Source organism: Sinohyriopsis cumingii, chromosome 17 (genome assembly GCF_028554795.1).
Source record: "Sinohyriopsis cumingii isolate HCF-2022 chromosome 17, ASM2855479v2, whole genome shotgun sequence".
Lineage (NCBI taxonomy): Eukaryota > Metazoa > Mollusca > Bivalvia > Unionida > Unionidae > Sinohyriopsis > Sinohyriopsis cumingii.
In genome coordinates, this window is record NC_142977.1 from 104,667,392 (window position 1) to 104,689,832 (window position 22,441).

The 22,441-nt window shown below is 37.7% G+C and overlaps 1 protein-coding gene across 1 annotated transcript in view; it reads left to right on the forward strand.

Moving 5' to 3' along the window:
- Positions 1-687: 687 nt before the first annotated feature.
- Positions 688-22,441, forward strand: part of LOC149779600 (uncharacterized) — a 92,272-nt gene continuing 70,518 nt past the window's right edge. The window contains exons 1-3 of the mRNA XM_089938446.1: positions 688-1,266; positions 6,373-6,426; positions 9,626-9,700. Coding sequence (XP_089794572.1) covers positions 1,199-1,266; positions 6,373-6,426; positions 9,626-9,700 — 197 coding nt within the window. The 5' untranslated portion in view covers positions 688-1,198. The remainder of the gene's footprint in view (positions 1,267-6,372; positions 6,427-9,625; positions 9,701-22,441) is intronic.

A 22,441-nucleotide genomic window follows, 5' to 3' on the forward strand; every position in this document is an offset into this window, starting at 1 on the left:
GAACCCAAATTATAGCATTTCGTCTTCTCCATTTATTGTAAAGATTTAAACAGCACGACAGTGGGAGCAACTCTATGGCAGATAATAAATTAGACCGATCAGTGTTGTAAAACTTCACGTTTCAACACCCTACCGTAAAACTACTGTATTATTTTAAATCTGCGACTTGTCAATAAATATTCTATTAATTTTACACCTACTGTTTTAGTAGTATGGCGGTCTAACACTTTTCTCGAATCCAATAGCAGTTGGTAGCTTGTTATCACTCAGTAGGTCGGAGGTGACCTAGAAATAAGATTATGCAAATTTTAAATATGTATTTCATCGCTAATTGTCTATGTTTTATAAAACATTTGAAATTATTTCTGTTTCGATTATGCTTTGCCAGCATGGCTCTGGGATTTTATGGTGTTTTCGTCTTTATGCAGACATGTAGAACAATCCCAGAGGTTCGGTGTTACTTGTATTTTTTTATTTAAAAAAAAAACTGTCTCGTTTAGTCTGCTTTTATTTGTTTCTCTGGGCCATTGACTTAATTTGTGGGTAGTTTCGTTTTCACGCAGTAGCACGGACACAGAGATTAAAGAGTTGTACCCCGCCATTCCCGTCAATTCTATTGTTAAAATGACTCTCTTTGTAAACATCCCACCTCCAAATGTCCTTTGAATTTGACCAGTGGTGCAAAGGTATCTATCCATCGTCTACTAATATGTATGCGATAGTAACCTCTCGAAAACAATTATTGTGATGCGTATGGTAACTAAACAATGCTGGCGATTCTCGGACTTTTGCATAGCGCACACTTATTGATACTTCGAAGTTACAACATTTATTCCGGAACAGGCAACGAACTTGAAGAAAAAATAATATGTTAGACAGAGCTCTTCCCTGGCGAAAACCACGAAAATGCATTCCAGCGGTACATTTAACTGGCGGCAATAAAGACTTATGCAATATTTAAAAAGGACACCGTTTAATTTTTGTTTTAAATAATGAACATGTATTGCTTTGTCTGATTGAGAAGAAAAAAAAACACTAAACAAATTAAAGCGTTTGCAGTTCTAATTAAGAATGTGTTAAAAGGTGAAGAAGATTCGACTAATGCCGAACTGTAAAAGCGCAATTGATAAACTAAGATGGCTTCACTGTCCCAGTTGTAAATCGTCAAGGATACTACGCATCTGTATAAAGGAAAAAGATGGCTTCTTACACAAAAATTCAAGAAATAATTGGATTGATGCAGAAAAATCTAGAGTGTTCAATATGGTGAGAATTCTGACCCGTATCTAAGTTGTTACTATTGAAACAACGTTATATACTCGGAAAAGGAAATAGTTTTACCATAATACTCACGAACAGGAATGTATTATGATTTAAATTTGTTTGAATAATGGTAGGAAAAGCAAAATAAACTAGAGTGAGTTTTATACAAATTGTTTACATTTTTTTATTTACAGGACAATTCATGTAATAATATTCAAGATATTGTGAGGTTCTATGCTATTAACATGGGCAGAATCTACTATATATATATATATGTGTGTGTGTGTGTGTGTAGTGCTTTAAGGCACCTGAGCACAGAATTGTCTTCTGTGTATATATATATATATATATATATATATATATATATATATATATATATATATAAGACCTTATCTGGAAACAAAACAAATAAGCCTTGTATAGACAAATCCATTAGAGCCCAAGACAGAAGATGGAACAAATTGTTTGCAGACAGAAAACAACAGGGAAAACGAGATCAGAAACTATACAAAGAAACAAAAGCAAATCACAATGCTTAGAATGGCAGGCCTACTGGAGATATATTGAAGACTTGATAGAAGTTGGTAATTCAAATCAGTAACAATAACTGAACAAGCAGAAGAGATTTTAGAACTACATTAAGTCCTTATGTAGAGACAACTGTGGTGTGACACCACTCAAGGAACATGGGGAAACTACATTCAGAGGCATCCAACAATTCTAACATACTGAATCGTCAATTCCAGTCAGTCTTCACACAAGAGGATAAGAGTGATCTACCAAGCCTACATGGAGATCATTACCCACCAATGCCTGACATCCAACTTACTAAATAAGGTGTATACAGCTTGTTGTGGAAAATGAACCCACAAAAAGCCACAGGACCAGACATGATTCCAGCAAGGATCCTGAAAGATCTAGAAGAAGAGTGTGCACCGTATTTAAGTTATATTTACCAGAAGTGCCTCTCAACAGATATGTCCCTAATGTGTGGAAAACAGAAAACGTTACAGCTGTCTTCAAAAATGGAGAAAGATTTGAGGCCAGCAACATCTAGGTCACTTCAACATTCTAACAGATTGCCAGCATGGTTTCCATGCCAAACGAAGCTGTGAAACACAGCTCATAACCCTAGTGGATGAGCTTGCCAAATTCTTAGACACAGGGAAGCAGTATGACCTTGCTATCCTTGACTTCAGTAAGGCTTTCGATTGTGTCCCCCATGAAAGACTCCTCACTAAGTTGGACCACTTTAGCATCAAGGGTAGTACTAAGAAATGGATCAGAGATTTCCTGACAGATCGCAGAGAGTTATAGTAGATTGAGCAACATTAGACTCAGCACCATTTGCTAGTGGGGTACCTCAAGAGAGTGTTTTGGGTCCCATCTGTTTCCTGGTGTTCATCAGTGATCTACCTGCGAGTGTCAAATCCAACACAATACTTTTTGCAGATAACTGTATAGTCTCCCAGGAAATAAATGCCTCCAAGGACTGTGAGATCCTTCAAGAAGACAAATTGTTTCAAGTTCAGCTGCTTCCCATGTACAATAGGACCTTGGAACAAATTACCATCAATAATTGCAGAAGCTCCTGACTTGGTATCTCACAAGCAGGAGCTTTCCAAAGTCACATTCTAATGAACTAGTCTAGTCAGCTACAAGTAAGAACTAGTGATTCTCAGGGCTTTGCCGGTTGTGGTTCCCTATCTCATCGCTGCTACGGTAGCCAGATGGGTCTGAGTATGAAGGGATGAAAACGTACACTGACACTCTTTTACTTATTTCTGCCTTTCCTATCATTACTCTTCTGACTGTCCTGTCACTTCCGTCTTTATCTTTGACCACGCACCACCCATTGCTTAATACTCAAGTGTGACTGCATCAGTGTATTTATATATATTGGTGGGTAACAATCTCCACATAAACATTTTTTTTACTTGTAGCAAAGGGTGACATAACTGTCAAGAAAACTTCTGAAAATTGAATCATCAGTTACATGTTATCACATGATATCAACAAAATAAAATGGCCTCTCCAAAACACATGATGCTCAAATAAATTGTTTTGTTGTGTATGGTGTGTTTTGATTTGGTCGCTTAGCCCAGAATGCAGTCAAGTGGAAATAGAACATGTGTTACATGAACAATTTGCATAAACCAGTTATCAGTGACCAATATTAGGTATAAAACTGGATGGAAATATATGCATAAAGTGGTGGAATACAAAATTCAGTATGCTTCAAGGGAATGAATGGCCAGATAATGTTAGATAAAGTGACTAAATCATACAAACATTCCTGACTTTTTACATTAGGAAAAAGCTGGTGTGGGACTAGTGACTTGGAAAAAATCTACTAGCCCAATTTCAAAAATTAGTAGTCTGGGACATTGGGTTATGGGATTTGATCAGCCTAACATGCATATTTTTTGGGTTTCATTGATAATGACATTAAATCATTACCATGTGTTAATATCTCGTAATTTATAAAGATCTTTTAAAAAATGTTAAAAAAGAAATATGAGAAAATGCATCTTGCCTAGTGATAGAATAATAAAAAAAACTTTACATTCATGAAAGAAAAATAATTAATCCACTTAAGAAGAGGATGCATTGTGGTGTGGGTATATGATACTCTCTGCCTGCTTTATTATACTACACTGCTGAAAGTATATGTTGTGTTTAAGTCTGTCATGTTCACACACATTTTTAAATGTTTACACAACTGTTGACACATGAAACGATACTGCTTAACTATTATTAATCTAATTACATGTCATAACTGGCAATTTTCAGCAAATACGAGTTGTTTTAAGATTATTGATAGGAAGAGTAATATCTTATTAATTAAGTCCAAAAATAAGTATTTTTCACAATAATTCAGAGTACCTATTAAGACTGTTCACAGGTATACCTAAATACCTGCATGAATTTTGATAGGATAACAAGAGCTATCGACCAGAATACACACTGACTTGTTACTCCAATGTTTCCATAAATGACATTAATGTTATCAAGATTAAAGCAAGAATCAAACTTAAATTTCCATATCCAATGGAGTTGAATCTTTCCTGGTATATATATATATATATATATATATATATATATATATATAGTTCCATAACATCATTTGTACAAAATTTGCGGAAACATGTACATTTGGTTATCTAGAATTTTTGAGCTAACAATACATTTTCCCAATTTTCTCTTTCAATATCCATGTACATTTTTGACATATTGAAGTCAGTGTTAATATGTCAGTGTATTATAAAATTGTTTAATTTTTTTCTTCAGTCCTGGAATCAGTGGTGGCAATTCCTGTAGAAATACATGGATAAATATTTTCAACTACCAGCTTCTATTGTAACCTCTGACAGAAAGTAAAACTTCTTTTATCACTTTTCACCCACCTCTAACATGGATTTTGACCCCAGAAAAAGGCATTTACTTTGATTGTTAATGCATTATATTGAAAGAAAAGGGGGTGGGTTAAAGGTGTGAAATTAATGTGAGTTGAAGTGAATTTAGTTTTTTTTATAGCATGTTTAGGGACAAAGGCAGACTCAAGCTGTCATTTATCTTGACACCCCCCTTATGTGGACCCTGACTGGAATTTATTTAATCCACAAAATTAGATGTAGCTTCTCAGATGAATAGACAATAATCGGCACCCATTTAGATTACTGAAATTTTGCAATACCCAGTGACAGACTGCATAGAAAATGAACACTGGAACTGATAGTCCTTTTAATTGTATCTACTAGTTTGCCTGTCAAAAGGTTCACTGGTAGGCCCAAAAGACATTTTGTTGAAACTATTAGTAGAATACATTTATAAACATTTTGAAAACTTGCTTTTTTTGAATAAAATTTTGTGGAGTCCATGCATATGCTTTGTTTAAAGAAAAATCATTGTTATAACTGAGTCTTCCAAAATTTGTAACTGACGAAGTAAAAACATTTTTTATATAGCACAAAATCAGTATGGATGACTGTTGGAGAATATCAAATCTACGAAAGACTAGTAAGTCACTGACTGCTCTGTATCTGAATACACTGAAGCTGTGCCAAGAAAGTGTGCTGAGACCATTACAGATCTTACCAAACCACTCATATATATAAGTATATATGATTACAATGTGGGTAACTTGACAGTTTCTCTTTTTTATCTTGCGGGAGGAGGGCAAAGTTCTTGGTGATAAGGATAGACCACAGCGTATCACCCAGGGGCTCTTCATGGATATTATGAACTTCGGAGAGAGTGACAGGTGTGAGGTGAAGTTGTTTGCATTTGTAACATGCACAATGGAGAGAATGCTGGAAGACCTGTGTTACTTTCATGTACTGTGGTTGAAATTTCTTTGGATATTGTACTTGTGGAAATTTTAAATGATCTAAGCACACAGGTAACCTAAATGACTGCTCCCTTGTGCTAAAATATTAGCCTGAATTAGTCTGAAGTACACTATCTTTAGCAGTGACTAAAATAGGGAAAACTAGATTTGTCAGACAAAACAATACCAGCTTCTGAAAATAAGATTAATGAATTACCAAATATGCAAATTGTAATGAGTTAATGGGCATTTGTTTTTGCAATTTACTTCAAAGTCCAAGAAGTGAAATTGACCAAGTGGAGCATGCAGTTTTTTTTATATGTGCACATCTGAAGTAAGGCCAAGCTGTATACTCTATAACCCAAACTACAACCATCAATGATACACCAAATAAAGGGAATCAAAAGTTCTTTTAACAATACCTAAGATATACAAGGTCTTTTTTAAAAAGCCAGTATAACCGTTGAGGAAAATGGGAAATTCTGTTTCTTTAAAAATCTAACTGTGCAAAATACAAAACTGTAGAGTGCCACCTGTGTTGATTTTCATAACATGTAAGACATGCAACTGAGTTCTTTCAGATTTATGTAAAAAAATTATCACTTCTCTCCCACAATTCAGAAACACATGTAGGGCTGTCACTGATCTATGTATTCTGATCAGTCTTGCCAAAATGAAATGAGCGATATATAAACATGTGTAATCAGTCTTTCCAAAATGAGATGAGCTATATAGCGTGCATAATCTGTTTTTGCATCAGGTTTTATTTTATTTTCCAGCCTAGACATGCTCAGCAACCCTGTGTCAACAAAGTGTGGCCACCAGTTTTGTAGGTGAGTTTAGGAAGTGTTAGAGGAAAACAATTGAAATGCCTTATCTTTAAATTTAAATAAATTTTGTCATGTTTATTGATTCAGATGTCTGCATTATAATTAATAATATGTATGGGGACATCCTTAAATTACATATGCATGGAGGGGTGGGAGGGGTTTTGAGAAAACCATACACCTGCTTATGGGGAGGGGTGACTGTTAATAAGTTATATGTTCTGCACTGTCTGGGGGTGGGGGGAGTCAACTTACATAAGTTCTTTAATTACACGAGTCCCAATATTTGAGTCTAATTTCAGCTGCAACAAGCCAGCAAGCGAGTCATTTTAAAATTTGCTTATTTTTAATAAATGAATCAACTTCCTCTTTCATAGTTTGATTGTCCCAGTTATTGTTGGAAGGTGGGATGACGCACAAGTGTACATAATGTGGAGTGGATGGGTACTAAAGTGTACACTGTACAAAAGGTGGAGAAGGAGGTTGAAACTGTTGTTTGTTTTTGTATACATACTTTATGGATGTCCCTCTATGAGCTTGGCTTACTTTCTCAGCTCTTTAGCCAACGCATAAATTTATTTTTATTACTCAGTTATTGGTTTGATGTATCGCAATATTATTATTCAGTATGTCTTTGAATGAGTCCTCAATAATCCCAAAACATTATTTTGGTCTAAAAATTAATGAGCACTTTGTAATTCCAGTGAATAATTAAAATAAATCATTCCTCTCAAATTATATATGAACACAACAGTAAATAACTCTAGAGACTGAACTTACAAGAAGAATGAAATAATTCTGATCATCAGAAGTTTTTATAGAAATCTAAGACAATAAAGTGACCAAATGAGAGTCTGAAGTTGATTTCCAAAACATTTTAAGGCTAAACCTTACATGTCACAAATCAGGTAGACAGTTGAATCTCCGAGTGAAAAACCAAAGTCCAGAACTCAAATCCAAGTAAATGTATTTTAAAAAATGACATTAGTCAGGCTGGCCCAAACTCCTGTTGTCGTTTGTGGACAAAGGTTAGGCATATAACAAATGAAATATACATAAATAACTTTTTCTGTGAGTACATGACCATTAAAGGCACAGTTATTCCCTTTTTTGGGAAAGTATGTTCTTGCACATTTTTCTTGGCTTTGATTTAAGCATTTCCTTTGCTTGCCAGAAACATCCATGAAATATAATATTAAATGTGAAATATATCCCTTGAATATAAAGACATTGCTAAAAAAAAATCCAATAGCCCAACGCCCAGGGCCCCTCTAACTTTAGATAGGGCCAGTCCTGTATTCAAAGTGAGGTGCCCATCAGGCTTGTCAAAAAAACAAATTCTAATTTGCCTGAGGAAACTTCGATCATGCTGATGAAATGTGTAATGTATTTTCATGATGTTGGCATACTGACACGTTGTAATCCAAATCAGATTACCACTGTGACTACATGAAATAGAGATCTGATTTTAATCAAATTACTGTGTGGCATATAATGTTAAAAATACGATTTTGTGCTCCCAAACCTCCTGACATCGTCTTGTTTCAAGAAAACACAATTTTCAGCAATCTTCACCCCCCCCCAAAAAAAACCCCCACACCACTTTTATTATGTGCCTGTTACATGTAGCATGTATAAATGGTAAATGGTCATGATTGGAGCTGATGTAAACTATCCCTTGGGCAGTTAAATTAGTGGCAGTTAAAGGTCAGGTATAAACCACAATTTCACTTATTACTTAATTGGCAGACAATAACTAGTGAGATGTGTTTAAATCTGCAGTGGGTGAGCTTATTGTGCTAATTTGCATAGGTAGGATCAGGAAATGGTACAACCCATTATAGGTGAGTCAAAGAGATGATAGATGTGTGTACAAGAACAAAAGTTATTACATATTATTGCCTTGAATGAAAATGTTTAGCTGCTATGTATTATATTTTTGAGAAGTTTGTGAACATCAGCAGCATTTCTTTGAAGTCGGATTTTACTGCGTATATAGAATGCAAAACATGATCATTTCATTTGTCAGAATAGTGTTAAAGTGTAATTAATTTTTAAGTCAATTTAGGAAGCAATCAGCAAGGCCCAACAAAAATAAATTTAAGAACTCTTTGTTGACAGATTTTTACTTTGTGAAGCACATTAGTGACAAAAAGAAAAAACATTGGGGGAGCTATTAATTCTTTGCACATACTGCAAACAACACAGTGACATATGCCAACTCAGTTTTGACCTGGATTCACTCAGAGAATCCAGCAGAGAAGTTTGAACACCAGGACTTGTCAGTCTCTAATGAGTGTAGTCATGAACACTAATGACACCTGTGTTACCTTGAAACCCCCCAATTTGAACCCTATTGAATTTATATTCGAACTGTAGCTATTGCAACTTTGTGTGATAATAATCAAAAAGGAGACATTTTGAGCATGTGGAAATTGGAGTCCAGTCTTTTGGAATTTCAGTCACCAGCGGGGGCCTGTGTCTAAAACAAATTTTCTTTGTGCACTGACAAAGTGCAACCTTTCTTTAACAGCTGTTATAGGCATGTTGCAGTTAAGGCTGCACTGCAATCTTCTTATTGCTGTTAAACCACTCATGAAATGTAATGTAAACATGAAATAATTTCCCTTTACTTTAATATAAAGCACAACCAACAGCCATTATAGGTATGTGATAAATAAGGCTGCACTGCAATATCCTTATTGCTGTTGTTAAACTATCCATGATGTATACGGCAGAAAAAAATATGTGTTTCCAGTTGGATGACTGTCCTTGTTTCTCATTGCTGACTCTGGCACTTATTTCCCTATGGCATAAAAACCCATAATATTAAATATATTTAATGTTTTGTAAAAAAAAAAAAACAGCCTGCCTACCCTAATTTTAAAAGCAATGCAAAAGGAAAGACATTGTTTTTGGGCTTAATGTAAATATGAAATAATTTCCCATTACTTCAGTGAAGTACAACCTTTCTTTAATGGCCACTATAAGTATGTGACAAATGAAGCAGCTTCAAGATTGCTGTTTAAGAAGATATAATACATGTGTAAGTTAAAAAGAACAGCTTGGTATATCTGACACTGGTTAGACATGAAAACAAGTTGATGATGGTAAGTGGCATCTTACACTGTATGACCCGTCTGACATAGCCATACCAAATGATCACTCAGATTTATTGATTTATATGTAAATTTGTGACTTATAGGTACTGTTTGATGGAGTTCCTTGACAAGAAGAAATCTGTGCCATGTCCACTTTGCAAGAAAGCTATAACCAAGAGGTAGTATATATGGCTTGTTGCCTGCTTGAAGAGTTTTGCTACTAAGATGGTTCACATATACCAAAGACATTTGTTTAAAATATTACATAATTGTATGGACAGTGAGAAACCATATTCAAATCGTGGCCTTAGTCCATGAAAGAATGTTTGTGTTACAGGACATAATTCTTGTACAGACTGTAAAATGTGTGGTGTTACCTGTGAAATTAAAACAGAATGTAGAAAGAAATGAAATGTAATGGTGAATGCAACACGAAGAAAACTGTGTATGCAGAACTCAGAACAATGAAATGAAATGGAGATGCTTCAATAGATTAGAAATATCTATTTAGCTGTGTTTCAGAATGTATGCAAATTTCCAGGGTTGTATGATAATTAGACACCAGATTCTGTTATTCTTTTATATGGCAGACACACTTTCACCACCTACAAACCATAAAAATTGTTTGAAAAACTGCCATTAATGTGATGGCACTCTCACCAGTGTTTGTATCTGTACAGTTTATATTTGAACAAAATAGAATAAATATAAAATTTGGTGACAGATAATTTGCATCATTTATAATACATTTATTGCAGTTATTTTAATTTTTCATAAATTTTTTGCTGTCATTTGAAATGTATCCATTTTCGATTTTATTAAGGCATAATTTTATTATGACCAGATAATGAAAGCAATATAAATTTCTCCTTCAAATACATTCACCAGTCACAATATTAGGGATATAAGCCTGCTACCTCGCAAATCGAGTCTTACTAAAAGATGACAATTATCTTTTCCTGTCTAGCTCATATTACAAAGGGGCAATGACTCTTGCCCATTACCTCCCCTTGCCACTGCCAGGTGTTGCTAGTTTTTAAGCTTTTCTGCTGTACCAAACCAATAACATATACATTATAACTCAAACAATCCAAGCCATCTTATTGTTAAAATTGGACCATCCAATTTTACGTTTTGATTTATTGTGTTGGACAATCATTCTTTTTCAAGTTGTATACATTATTTTTAGGGGCCACGAGTGGTCCATTGGTCTAAAGCGCTCTCCGTTACGGATCACTGCCATCTCACCTCTGTCTGCTTGGGTTCGAGTCTCGGATTTGGCCAATATGGGTATGTGAGAAAGCTTGCCAGTAGCTTCTCGTGGGTCGGTGATTCTTTCCGGGGATTTCCCGGGTTCTTCCTCCACCATTAATACTGGCTGCCATGTATAGCCTATCGTGTGCTGAAAAATGGCGTTAAACCCTACAATAACAACAACAACATTATTTCTTTTTAAAAATCCAAATTTGAGTGACTTTGTCACCTTCACGAACTTTATTTAAAACCACATTACAACATGCTGTCATTGAACTCGTGTTGTTATTTATTAGTTAGTGTGACACTATTTTAGCTTACTCTGTTAGTAACTGGGTGGTTTTAGTTAGTAACATGCTGACCAGCTAATTTATGTTTTGTTTTGTCTTCTTTTGTCCTTTTGGCAGGAATGTCAACTAAATGCAAAATGTTCAAAGTAAACTAAAGACAACCATGACTCGTGTGTTGTATGTACTAAGTGTGTATTGTCTATGCCATGCAACATATGTAATGCATGGGCATAGGAAGTCTGAACTACAGTAATCCAGAAAGCATGAAAAGGGAAGGAAGATGGAATAGGTCAAGGAAAGGTAAAGTTGACATCCTCAGTATCCATCCAAAATCAACCTCTATTGCGAGTCTTGTGGGGGGATACTGTGTTCCCCCCAACCCCAACCTTGTCATTTGTAACCATTAGCCACAGTAACATCAGTGGCAGTGGAGGAGAATAATGTTGAGATGGAACAACCATTCACCTTTGAACAGATGCATCATCTGGTCCAGCAAACGATGACACAATTATTGACATCAGGCCTGATATTGCATTTATTTCCTTGGCTTGCTTCCACACTTTTTTCCAAGTCATTGGGTAATCGTCCCCCAAAATTAGGCTGCCCAATGGGCGCAAGACCCCTGCATGTCCAAGCATGGCCTTCGGGCATGGGGTTTGTACTGGATCCATTGCATAATACAGCCTCATTGTCACCTGCTATCAAAGCATCCCAGTGGGGGGACTTTTTTGATAAAATGGTCCAGCCAGCTAGGATTTACAGGGATTCATCCATTTATCGATGCCATTGGCGATATATCCTCACTATGACTGATTTCAGTGAGGAATCTGTCCATGCAGCCAGGCCTTTGGATAGTCAGACCATCTTCTATACTGCCAGTATCCATGCCGACCATACGCCAGACAAACAAACCAACCATTTTGGTAGTGCTGGATTTCTACATGTTCACTGCTTATCCAAATGAGAGAGTTAATGACATTTTCAAAGAGGACAGAATTTAATCATTGATGCTGTCTGATGTAGCTTATCCAAATGGGAGAGTTAATGACATTTTCAAAGAGGACAGAATTTAGTCATCAATGTCATCCAGAACCAGATCAGGACTCAACAGTTTCTATGGCAGAGCTCCATTAAATTAGTTGTCCTCAGGTCTGACCATGGAACAGACTGAAATTAACATCAAGGCTGCAGTCAAGGAAATTTACAGGGTGTTGGCAACTTCAGAATGCCCAACACCAGGGGTGAAACAATTCATCGATGCATCGATACTTTTGCTGAAACATTACACATATCAATATAAAATGATACTTACTGCATGCATGTTATTGCTTGTTCTGCTGCAGGTTAAAAAATTACTACCAATCAGAAATCAATATAGCTTATTATCTGCATGACAAACAGGAAGTATTGGCAGAGCAAGAGAGAGACTTTGAAGGAAAGTCATTAGATATGTCAAGTACTTAAGTGGAGATGCTGTCAGGGTGTGCCATTGCGTGAATTGTGTGAAATTTGTACAAATTTGCATGCTTGGAGAACAGTGAAATGTGAAAACTCCTGCAAATTCTTTGAAAGTCTCACATATGAAAATGTGCTTGGCTAAGTATGCAATTTTTATTTAACTGTTCTTGTCAAAACATCCGTTTTTCAGGTAGCAATTGTTCCACATCTGGGTTCTTCAGGCACGATATGAATGGTTGTGAAACTAAATTTGATATGAACAATATGCCCAGGAATACAAATTATGGCATAGTTTGAACCATTCGTGAAGAAAGTTTTACAAATGTGTTTTTAAAATATGGGCTACCTAGAAAACCCAAAATGTCTGATTCCCGGCGTGTTTCATTATGATTTCATTTGTCAAATACATGCTGATGATAGTGATGATGGCAATAATATTTAAAGTTATGAAGTATATCAGATTATTGGAACTGGGAAAGCATTAATGAAGACACCAGGAGTTATTTTGAGCCTGAAAATGGTGTTAAATACGAGCCATTTGTACATGCTGGGTGGACAAAAAATTGATGGCATGACCCTTTCAGTGATATTTCGAAATTAAATGTACATAGGTCAGAATGTTTAGCCTAATTAAAATGCAGACAAATTAAAAGTATAATTCAAGTTTCATTTATTTAATTAATCAAATTTGCCCCGTGGATCATGTGCAACAAAACCATATATATGTATCCATATCAGGGTTAAGATAAATTGAATAAAATAAGGGTTAAAAATGCAATTAAGAAGTACAGATCTTTATTTTAATACCTCTGTTTGCACAAGCATTGATGGACTAAATACCCTTATACAGCATTATGGAACAGGTAAGAAATTTGGTTTACTAGTCAGTAAATTACTGATTTAACAAAGAAAGTTTATGTTAGTGAAAAATCCTATTTTGGAGCAGATGTATCCAAAAGATGATATCTGTGATCTCTGGAAAATTGTACAAAACAGTCACAAAGATCAGTTTCCCAACATATTCAAGCTGACAAAGCTAGCTATGTATATGCCCCTTGAGAAAAAAGCACTGAACAATATTGATACAATGAAATGGAGCAGAGTATTCTCAGAATTAATTAACAGATTAACGCTTATACAGTTAGAGGTGACATACGTCAAAGATTTTGATTTCATTAGAGCTATAAGAAAGTGGAGCAGGAAGAAAGAGAAACAGATCCTGAAGTTGAGATAAATATTGACCTTTGACCATTTCTTCCTTCCCTCTTTTTTTTCTTTGATAAAGGGGGAGGTCTCCCTTAAGATAAAATCCTGTCATCATCTGTCCTTAAATTGTACATGGGAAACAGATTTGGAATTTCTCTTTTGTATGCTGAGATATTTAACCAGGAAATGAAGGTGCTGATGGAATAAATGAAATTAGCATAGAATGAGCTATGGGACAGATTTCAAACTGTTCAAGTTTATCACCTTGTGTAAGTTAAAAGAAAATTGTTGAATAGGACTGGGTGTAGTCAATAGTTTTCCTTCTTCACTAACAAATACATGTACTTGTGACTGCTGCAGTCTTTTGCATCTGCATGAATTAAAATGTGATAGATTTTTTGGTATTCAACATTGTTCCCATTGTCTGGATTTGTTCTAGATGAGATTTTCTTTGCGCGAGGAAATGGCATCATTTCTTCTGTTTTGATGATAACAGCCGTCCTTTTGGCTCCTTCCCCAATCAGTTAATATTAAGGAGATCATTGATTGGCTGTCGGGTAGAATTGGTGACCTCTGGATTTCTAAGGCTTTCTTGTCAGAAAGCCAAGTACCAGCGAGGTTCTCTTGTCGCTTGTACAAACTCACTCTGATGATTTCAGTACTGATCCCTCGGCCCTTGACAAAAATCTAGCAGCAGTTCATATGTCCACTCCAATGTTTTATAAAGTGGACAAAGCCACATTAAAGCTAGTCTGGAACATAGCCGCTATGTCTTCAATGGCAATTTTCCAGTTTGCACAGAAATCCAGCAATTACCATGCTTGGAAGTCCAGGATTGCTAGAGTTGTTAACCAGGCAGCTCACCAACTTAGACCTGATATAATTTGACACATTTCTGAGGTCCACGTTCCTCAAGCTTCGTCATACCCTAACTTTACAGATAACCCCGTTTGGGTGATTATTACTCCTTGGAGGACAAATTGAAAAAGTTCAGACAAGGGATCTTTTCAGTCAAATGTGTAACAGATCCCAGCCCAATGCCAGGAGACAACAGCCTAACCAAGCTAGGAGGCAGTCATACAGAGGTGTCAAGAAACTAAGTTTCTCTGCCATCAAGCCTCCTTGTTGTAGACATTGACCTACCTTTGCCACAACCCGCAGACAGCCTAGTGGTGTACGGCTGCCTCCTGCAATTTTATTCTCACTGGATCAGCCTACTCCCTCACAACAATCCAGGTCATTTTGGACGGGTTTCGGATTTCATTTATCCAACCCCCTTCCCTTTCCTCCTCTCCCCTCTTCATGGACATACCATCAGATCAATAGAAGGATGCCTTTCTACAGCAGGAGATACAGTCACTCATTGAAAAAGAGGCAGTGGAGATTGGGGTTTTATTCCAGGCTGTTTCTTGTTCAGAAGGTAAACGGCAAGTTGAGGCCAATCAGTAATCGGAGTTGCCTCAACCAATGCATTTCACCAACAAAATTTAAGATGGAGATGGCGAAATCAATCCATCTCTCCATCCATTGGGATGAGTATTGTCACAAATGATCTTACTGACACATATTTTCATATACATGGCAACTCCACATCACAGAAATTTCACCATTATGGTTACTGTGACATGGTTTATCAGTTCAAAGTCATACCCTTTGGTCTCAGCATCAGCCATTGGGCCTTTACCAAGTTTATGGATTGTGTTGTCACCCTGTTCTGATCGACTTCATTTACAACAACAGCAGCGTACCTTGACAACATCCACGGAACATATGTTAAGTTCTATTCTACTCCAAGGCAGAAATGATCTTCTCTCACTTTTAGATCATCTAGGCTTTCCATTGGACTGGGAAATGTCTGATCTCCATTCATCCCAGCTTTTTGTCCATCTCTATATGGATTTTATCACCAGCCTGAATCTGATATGGCATCCTCATGTTTATGTAATCAGGATTGTTGAACTCATCGACAGGACTTGGATTTCAGTGAGAGTTCTTGTAACTCCTCAGATTATTCGGTGTGGCAGCGGACTTAATCCCACTCAACTGTCTTTTTATGCACCCCTTACAAATGACATTGCTAGCAGAATGGTGCCACTTTTCAAGTCCCCTCGATTAAATAGTCATGATCACGCCCAAGATATGACTCGCTGACCATGGGGATCCCGCTGAAGAAGCCCCAATCAGAAATAATGGTATATACCAATGCTAGTACACATGGTTGGGGTGCCTACCTGTAGCTGGACTTAACTACTGCCAGGGAAGTGGCCTCTCCACATCAGCTTTTAAGAAATGAAGACTGTCATCAACATCTTTCACTTCTGGAAGGATCAACTCTCAGGCAGAATGGTTCTCATTATGTCCAACAACTCAAGTGGTGACCTACTTCCTCAAATGGGGGGGGGGTGCAACTAATCACCTGATCTGTGTGTTCTGGTTTGGCAGTTTCTACATTGGTGAGACATTATCGATGTACAAATCAATCACATTCCTGGCATGCTCAATGTCTTGGCTGATACTCTATCCAGGAAAGGTCAAGCTATGGTCTCTCCATTAATTTGTCTTTATTTGGATCTGCACACTTTGGGGGCATCTGATGATCGATCTTTTTGAGACAAGGTGGAATCACAAGTAGCCCACATTTGTTTCTCCACTCCCAGACCCAAAAGCTTGGGTCGTGTATGCTCTGTCAATCAGTTTTTTTTCTTTAAGTAAATTGTGTCAGGGATGGTCCTGGCTTTTAAAAAGCTGTCGGCAACAAAATCACCAACCTCAATATTTTGTCGCCAATTTTCAAAAAGTGTCGCCAGAACAAGTAGTGTACATTTTTTCAAGTGTTAATTTAGTCTATTAATGTAACAGGCAATGAAAATTACAAAAGATGGGTTAGTTAATACTTTAATTACAACAAGCATTAACAAAATGTTACAGTGTTACATGAAGATCTATCGCGATTTTAGGGCTGCCCATTTGTTGAATGCAGTTTCAAAGTCTAATTTTTCACATCTGTACATGCTGATTCTCATTAAATTCTCGAGAGATGAGATGCAGAGTTTATTTCTGATGTCAGTTTTTATGAGGTTCATCTTACTGAATCCACGTTCACAGTCTACAGTGCTGACAGGTGACACCAGTAGTCTCTCAGCAGCTGCAGATGCGCAAGGGTATGTTGCCCGGGATCTCACTGCCAACTGAATCAAGTCCATAACACCTCTATACACCTTACCATTCCTGAGAACTTGAACCCTAGCATAAGTCACAAAGCCAGCCAACTCCTGAGTAACCTCTGACTGATTACCTAACCCACAAGTAGACAAGTAATCTGAAACAACATCTGAAACCTCTGAAAGAATGGAACCGTTAGCCTGAGAACGATACAAGTAGGGATCAAACAACTTGGTTAGAGCACTCAAAACTATCGAATCACCCTCCTCCGTGAACCTTGCTTTTAGATTGTCTATAACAATGTCTATAAATTTGGCACAAGATGATGCAGCCTCCGACCTTTGCTTAGCACCATCGCTAATTGTATGGCCTTTGTACTCAAAAGTACACAAACCTGATGAATCTAAACTTGGTTCTGCTGGAATCTCAGAAAGAAACCTAGAAATGTTACTACCAGACTCGAACCTCAGACTTTCAAGAAGCTCAACAGTGGAGTGGAGAAGGGGATTAACCTCGGTAAAGTCAATATCAGATTTCTGATAAGCTTGACACAGAACTGCCAAAGGCCTCAGAATGTCAGCCATATAGTGTGCTGTATAAACAAATTTGAAATAAGCAGTGGGCTTATACAGTGCAAGAGCCTTTGCAGACTTGTCTTCCAAGAAGACACTAACCAGAGCTTGAAAATTATCAACAACTGCCTGTACACTACCTTCAAAACTCAGCCACCTTGTGTGGAATACCTGATGCAAGCGAGTGTGAGAAGACTCCAACACTGACTGAATTGCCTCAAGCCTACACATATTACGGGGGGAATATGCAAAATGCTTGTGCATATTATTCAGTATATCTTGAAACTTGACCATGTATCTAACCTCGTCAGCTGCAGCACCTGTACCCAGAGCTAACCTATGTGCAATGCAGTGAGTTGCAAGCAAACCTTTAGTAGCCTCCTTCAACCTGGTAACAACACCACTCTTGCAACCCAACATGACTGCAGCACCATCCATTGATACACCAATCAGATTGTCCAGACTAAAACCAAATGATTTAATTAAACCTAACAACTCTGAATATATAGATTCTGCGTTTGCGGTTTGAAGCTGACGAAAACCTAGAAATTGTGTCACTGGTTCAACACTGCCAACCAAACTAGTTAAGTACCTAACATAAACAATCAAATTCTGATGTACTGAGACATCTGTGCTCTCATCAAGCATGACACTGTAAACACGAGATTCCTTGACCTCAGTAACCTTCTCATCAACTATTACATCGGCCAACAACTGCTGAAACTCACTGGTGCTTTTGTGACTCATACGATGTGTGCTTATCTACTTTGAGGTCTGAGAGTTGGGTGGCGCCCTGAAATAGAAATAATCATTAATTTTGTATGCCATAAATATTTCATTTATAATTATACATGTTCTGATATATATATATATATATATATATATATATATATATATATATATATATATATATATATATATATATATATATATATATATGATTAACAAAAAATTGGCATTTATACAACAATCACGGTGTACTACAGTAACATCACATTGAATATATTAAGGTTGTAAACATATTTTTCCCTATGTTACTGTCATTTAAATCCATAGAATATTACTGTTAACAAGCTATAATATAATATTCTCAATACCTGTGTGATACACAACTGGTGCAGCTTTGGGACAATTGTATTAGCCAGGTTGTAGTAAGCCGCAAAGAAAGTGTTCCGCATAGCACTAATAATAGCAATTTTTGCTTTTACTAATGGCAGTGATCTTCGCTGCTTCCATGGTATTGGCATCCCGCATCACTGTTTGTGCACATGTATGACTGTTGTTACCTGAAAAAAAAATGCATTATCAACTTTAGTTGACATTTTAATAATAATAAAACCCTATGATCGTACATTGCAATGTAAGAGACGTATAATGCGACCGTCGATTGCATGCATTCCGTAATTAAATGACCCCACCCCCCCTTATGGCTAGCTTCACAACGCTTGTAGTGAATTGCTTCCTAAATCCCAAGAATGATCACTGAATGCTGTATAAATTTTCTCGACAAGCAAAATAGGATCTCCATTCCCATGAATGAAACTTACACAAGTCAACACCTGGCAATATTGGACCGTATATATAAGCATAAATTCACACCCAATTTAGGGATTCTTTCACTCCTGTAATTTGAGAAATAAATAATTATTTTTAATTATGCAAATCTTGTTTGTTTTTTTTTTGGCTATTTCTTGTTGCGGAGTTTAAGTCTCTGCAGCCGTAACACGGGATTGATGGCAAAAGGAAAAGATCAATGAGTAAAATGCACAAATATTACTTACCCCGCCTGGATTGATGTTTGGTGACACACTCCTTCTTCAAAATATCACAGCCAGTTGTAAATGAATTGACGAACTTTGCCTTGATACATACATCACTGAACATTTGTTTTAACTTTTTATCATATCTCAGCCACGGACACCCAAGTTTCCAACTGTCTAGAAATTTTTGGGAATTTTTGCCCCGTTCATCATAATGTGGTGTTGCACTTGAAGCACTACATGTAGATGATGTTGGACTGCAAGGTTTATCATCGGGTTCAGTGACTGTATTGTCTGATGAATTTGCACTAAATCCAAACGCTGTTAATTTTTGTAACTTAGGATGAGATGATGAACACGCAACGTCTAACTTCCATTTGCTCATGATAATGTTGCACTGGTGACATATAATTGTGATTGAGATTTTTTCCATTTGCTTTGTATTTATACACTGTAGTCGGTACTTCAAAGGTTATCAGTTTTCTATGAAGGTTGAGCAGAACTATTGTATTGGTATATGTAAAAAAAAAAAAACAGAAGGATTAGCCATTCATTTAATTGTATCTGTTCTGTTTGCGTCTTCAGAAGTCAGTCAGTTGTAGGTATAGTTCGGTAGCATGATTGACTGTATCACAGCATACAGTACTCAGCCCAGATGTCAGCATAAGCAGATTATGATGTAACAATGCACTGTAAAGATGGGGTTGTCAATACAAACAAAGGATCATTTGTGTAACAGATTGATAACAATGCATTGCTTAGTCAAGTTTGTGGCTTACTTTCGTTCTCCCTTTTAATTTATCCAGTCCAAATCCATGATTGTATGTACAAATTAAATAACCAAAAAGTCTGTCGCCCAAAAAATCGCCAGATGGGATATTTTTGTTGCCAATAAGGAAAAAAAATCGCAATTTGTGACATTGGCGAAGCCCAGGACGATCCCTGTGTGTTCTCCAATGATACTTACCCTATCACATTACTTAAAAACCCTCCCAACCACCCCGCCATGCGAGCATCCTTATTAGTATATTGCTCAGCTTAAAAACTGGCGACACATGGTGGTGGCAAGAGTAGGTAATGGGCAAGAGGTATTGCTCTTTGACTATATGAGCTAGAGAGGAAAAACAATTGTCATTTTTTAATAGGGCTGGATTTGCTAGGTAGCAGGCTTATATCCCTAACAATAATGTGACTGAGTAAGTATTCCTGGAGAGACACAATTTACTAAAAAATTTGCTTTCTGTATAATACTATTAAAAACAGAAATCGTAAATGCTTTCCAAATGAACACTAATGAAATGGAAATGAAGAAAATATGAAATGCAGAGTTGGTAACATTATTTCAGAGTCTGTATAAAAAAAAAAACTGCAGTGCACGTGATGATGATGATGTTCATCCATCGGTGTCGATGAGGACCATTTAATGTCATCAATTCACTGGGGGTGGATCCAGAGATGGCTGATCAGTCCGATCCGGGCCTGGAAGAGTCTGTTGCAGTGGGGACATGGATGTGCAGATTGCTGACTAGGAGTTGCGGAACTGCTGTTCCTGGATTTGCGCAGATCACGTTTTTCAGCTGCGTCCACCAGTCTTTTCTGCTCAAAGGTTTCCGCACCAGTGTTGACTTGACTGCGCCAAGCAGATCGGTTAGAAGCAACACTCTCCTAGCTGTCAGGATCAGTGCCTAGGTTCTTCAGTGAAGCCTTGATGGTGTCCTTGTACCTCTTTTTTTGACCACCATGAGATCTTTTGCCTTGGTGTAGCTCTCCATAGAAGACCTTCTTAGGTAGGCATTCTACCGGCATGCAGACAACATGGCCAGCCCATCGGAGTTGTGCCTTGCACAGCATGGTATGGATGCTTGTCATGCTGGCCTTAGTGAGCACCTCTGTGTTGGGTACCTTGTCCTGCCATCTCATTTTCAGTAGTTTTCTCAGGGAGCTCATGTGGAAGTGGTTCAGTTTTTTAACATGGCGGCTATACACAGTCCATGTCTCGCAAGCATAGAGGAGGGTGGGGAGAACAACCGCTGCGTAGACTTTGAGTTTGGTTGCAAGCTTGATGCCTCTCCTATCCCAGACATTTGAGCGGAGTCTGCCAAATGCTATGCTGGCTTTGGCAATCCTGGTGTTGACCTCATCGTCTATGTGGACTGCTTGTGAGAGTGTTCTGCCGAGGTATGTGAACCTGTCTACATTTTTGAGCTTATGGCCATTGACAGTGATGTATGGTTCCAGGTAATCTTCTCCAGGAGCTGGCTGATGCAGAACCTCGGTCTTGCTGGTAGAGATGGTGAGTCTGAAGTTGGAGCACGCTGTGGAAAAAAGGTCCATGCTCTGTTGCATGCCTACCTCCGTGCTGGAGTTGAGGGCACAGTCATCTGCAAACAGCAGGTCGCGAATGCTCTCAACTTGGACTTTGGTTTTGGCTTGAAGCCTCCTCAGGTTGAACAACTTCCCTTCCAGACGGTATCGGAGACCTACTCCAACATCGTTGTCCTTGAAAGCATCAATTAAGATTGCGGAGAACATGAGGCTGAAGAGAGTGGTGGCTAAGACGCATCCTTGTTTCACACCATTCGTAACTGCAAAGGGTTTGGAATAGTTACCCTGGTCCTGGACTCTGGCAAGCATGCCATCATGAAACTGTCTCAACATTTCAATGAAGACTTCTGGACATCCAAATTTGGCCATGATCTTCTAGAGGCCTTCCCGGCTGACAGTGTCAAATGCCTTAGTCAGGTCCACGAAGGTGGTGTATAGCTGGACATTTTGTTCAAGACAATTTTCTTGCATCTGCCTGGCAGCAAAGATCATGTCGATGGTGCCTCTCTCCTTTCTGAAGCCACACTGACTTTCTGGCAGTAGGCCATGATCAAGGTGTTCTTTGAGTCTGTTCAGCAGTAGCCTGGTGAGGATCTTGCCAGCAATGCAGAGTAGAGAGATTCCTCTGTGGTTGTCGCAGGATTGGCGATTGCCTTTGCATTTGTAAAGGTGGATGATGGATGCATCTTTGAATTCCTGGGGTATGCGTTTCATCTTCCACATCCCACAGAACATCTCTGTTAGTCTTCCCACTAACTTAGGCCCACCAGACTTGTAGATCTCAGCTGGGATGGAGTCTGCTCCTGGAGCTTTCCCACCAGACTTGTAGATCTCAGCTGGGATGGAGTCTGCTCCTGGAGCTTTCCCACCAGGCTTGTAGATTTCAGCTGGGA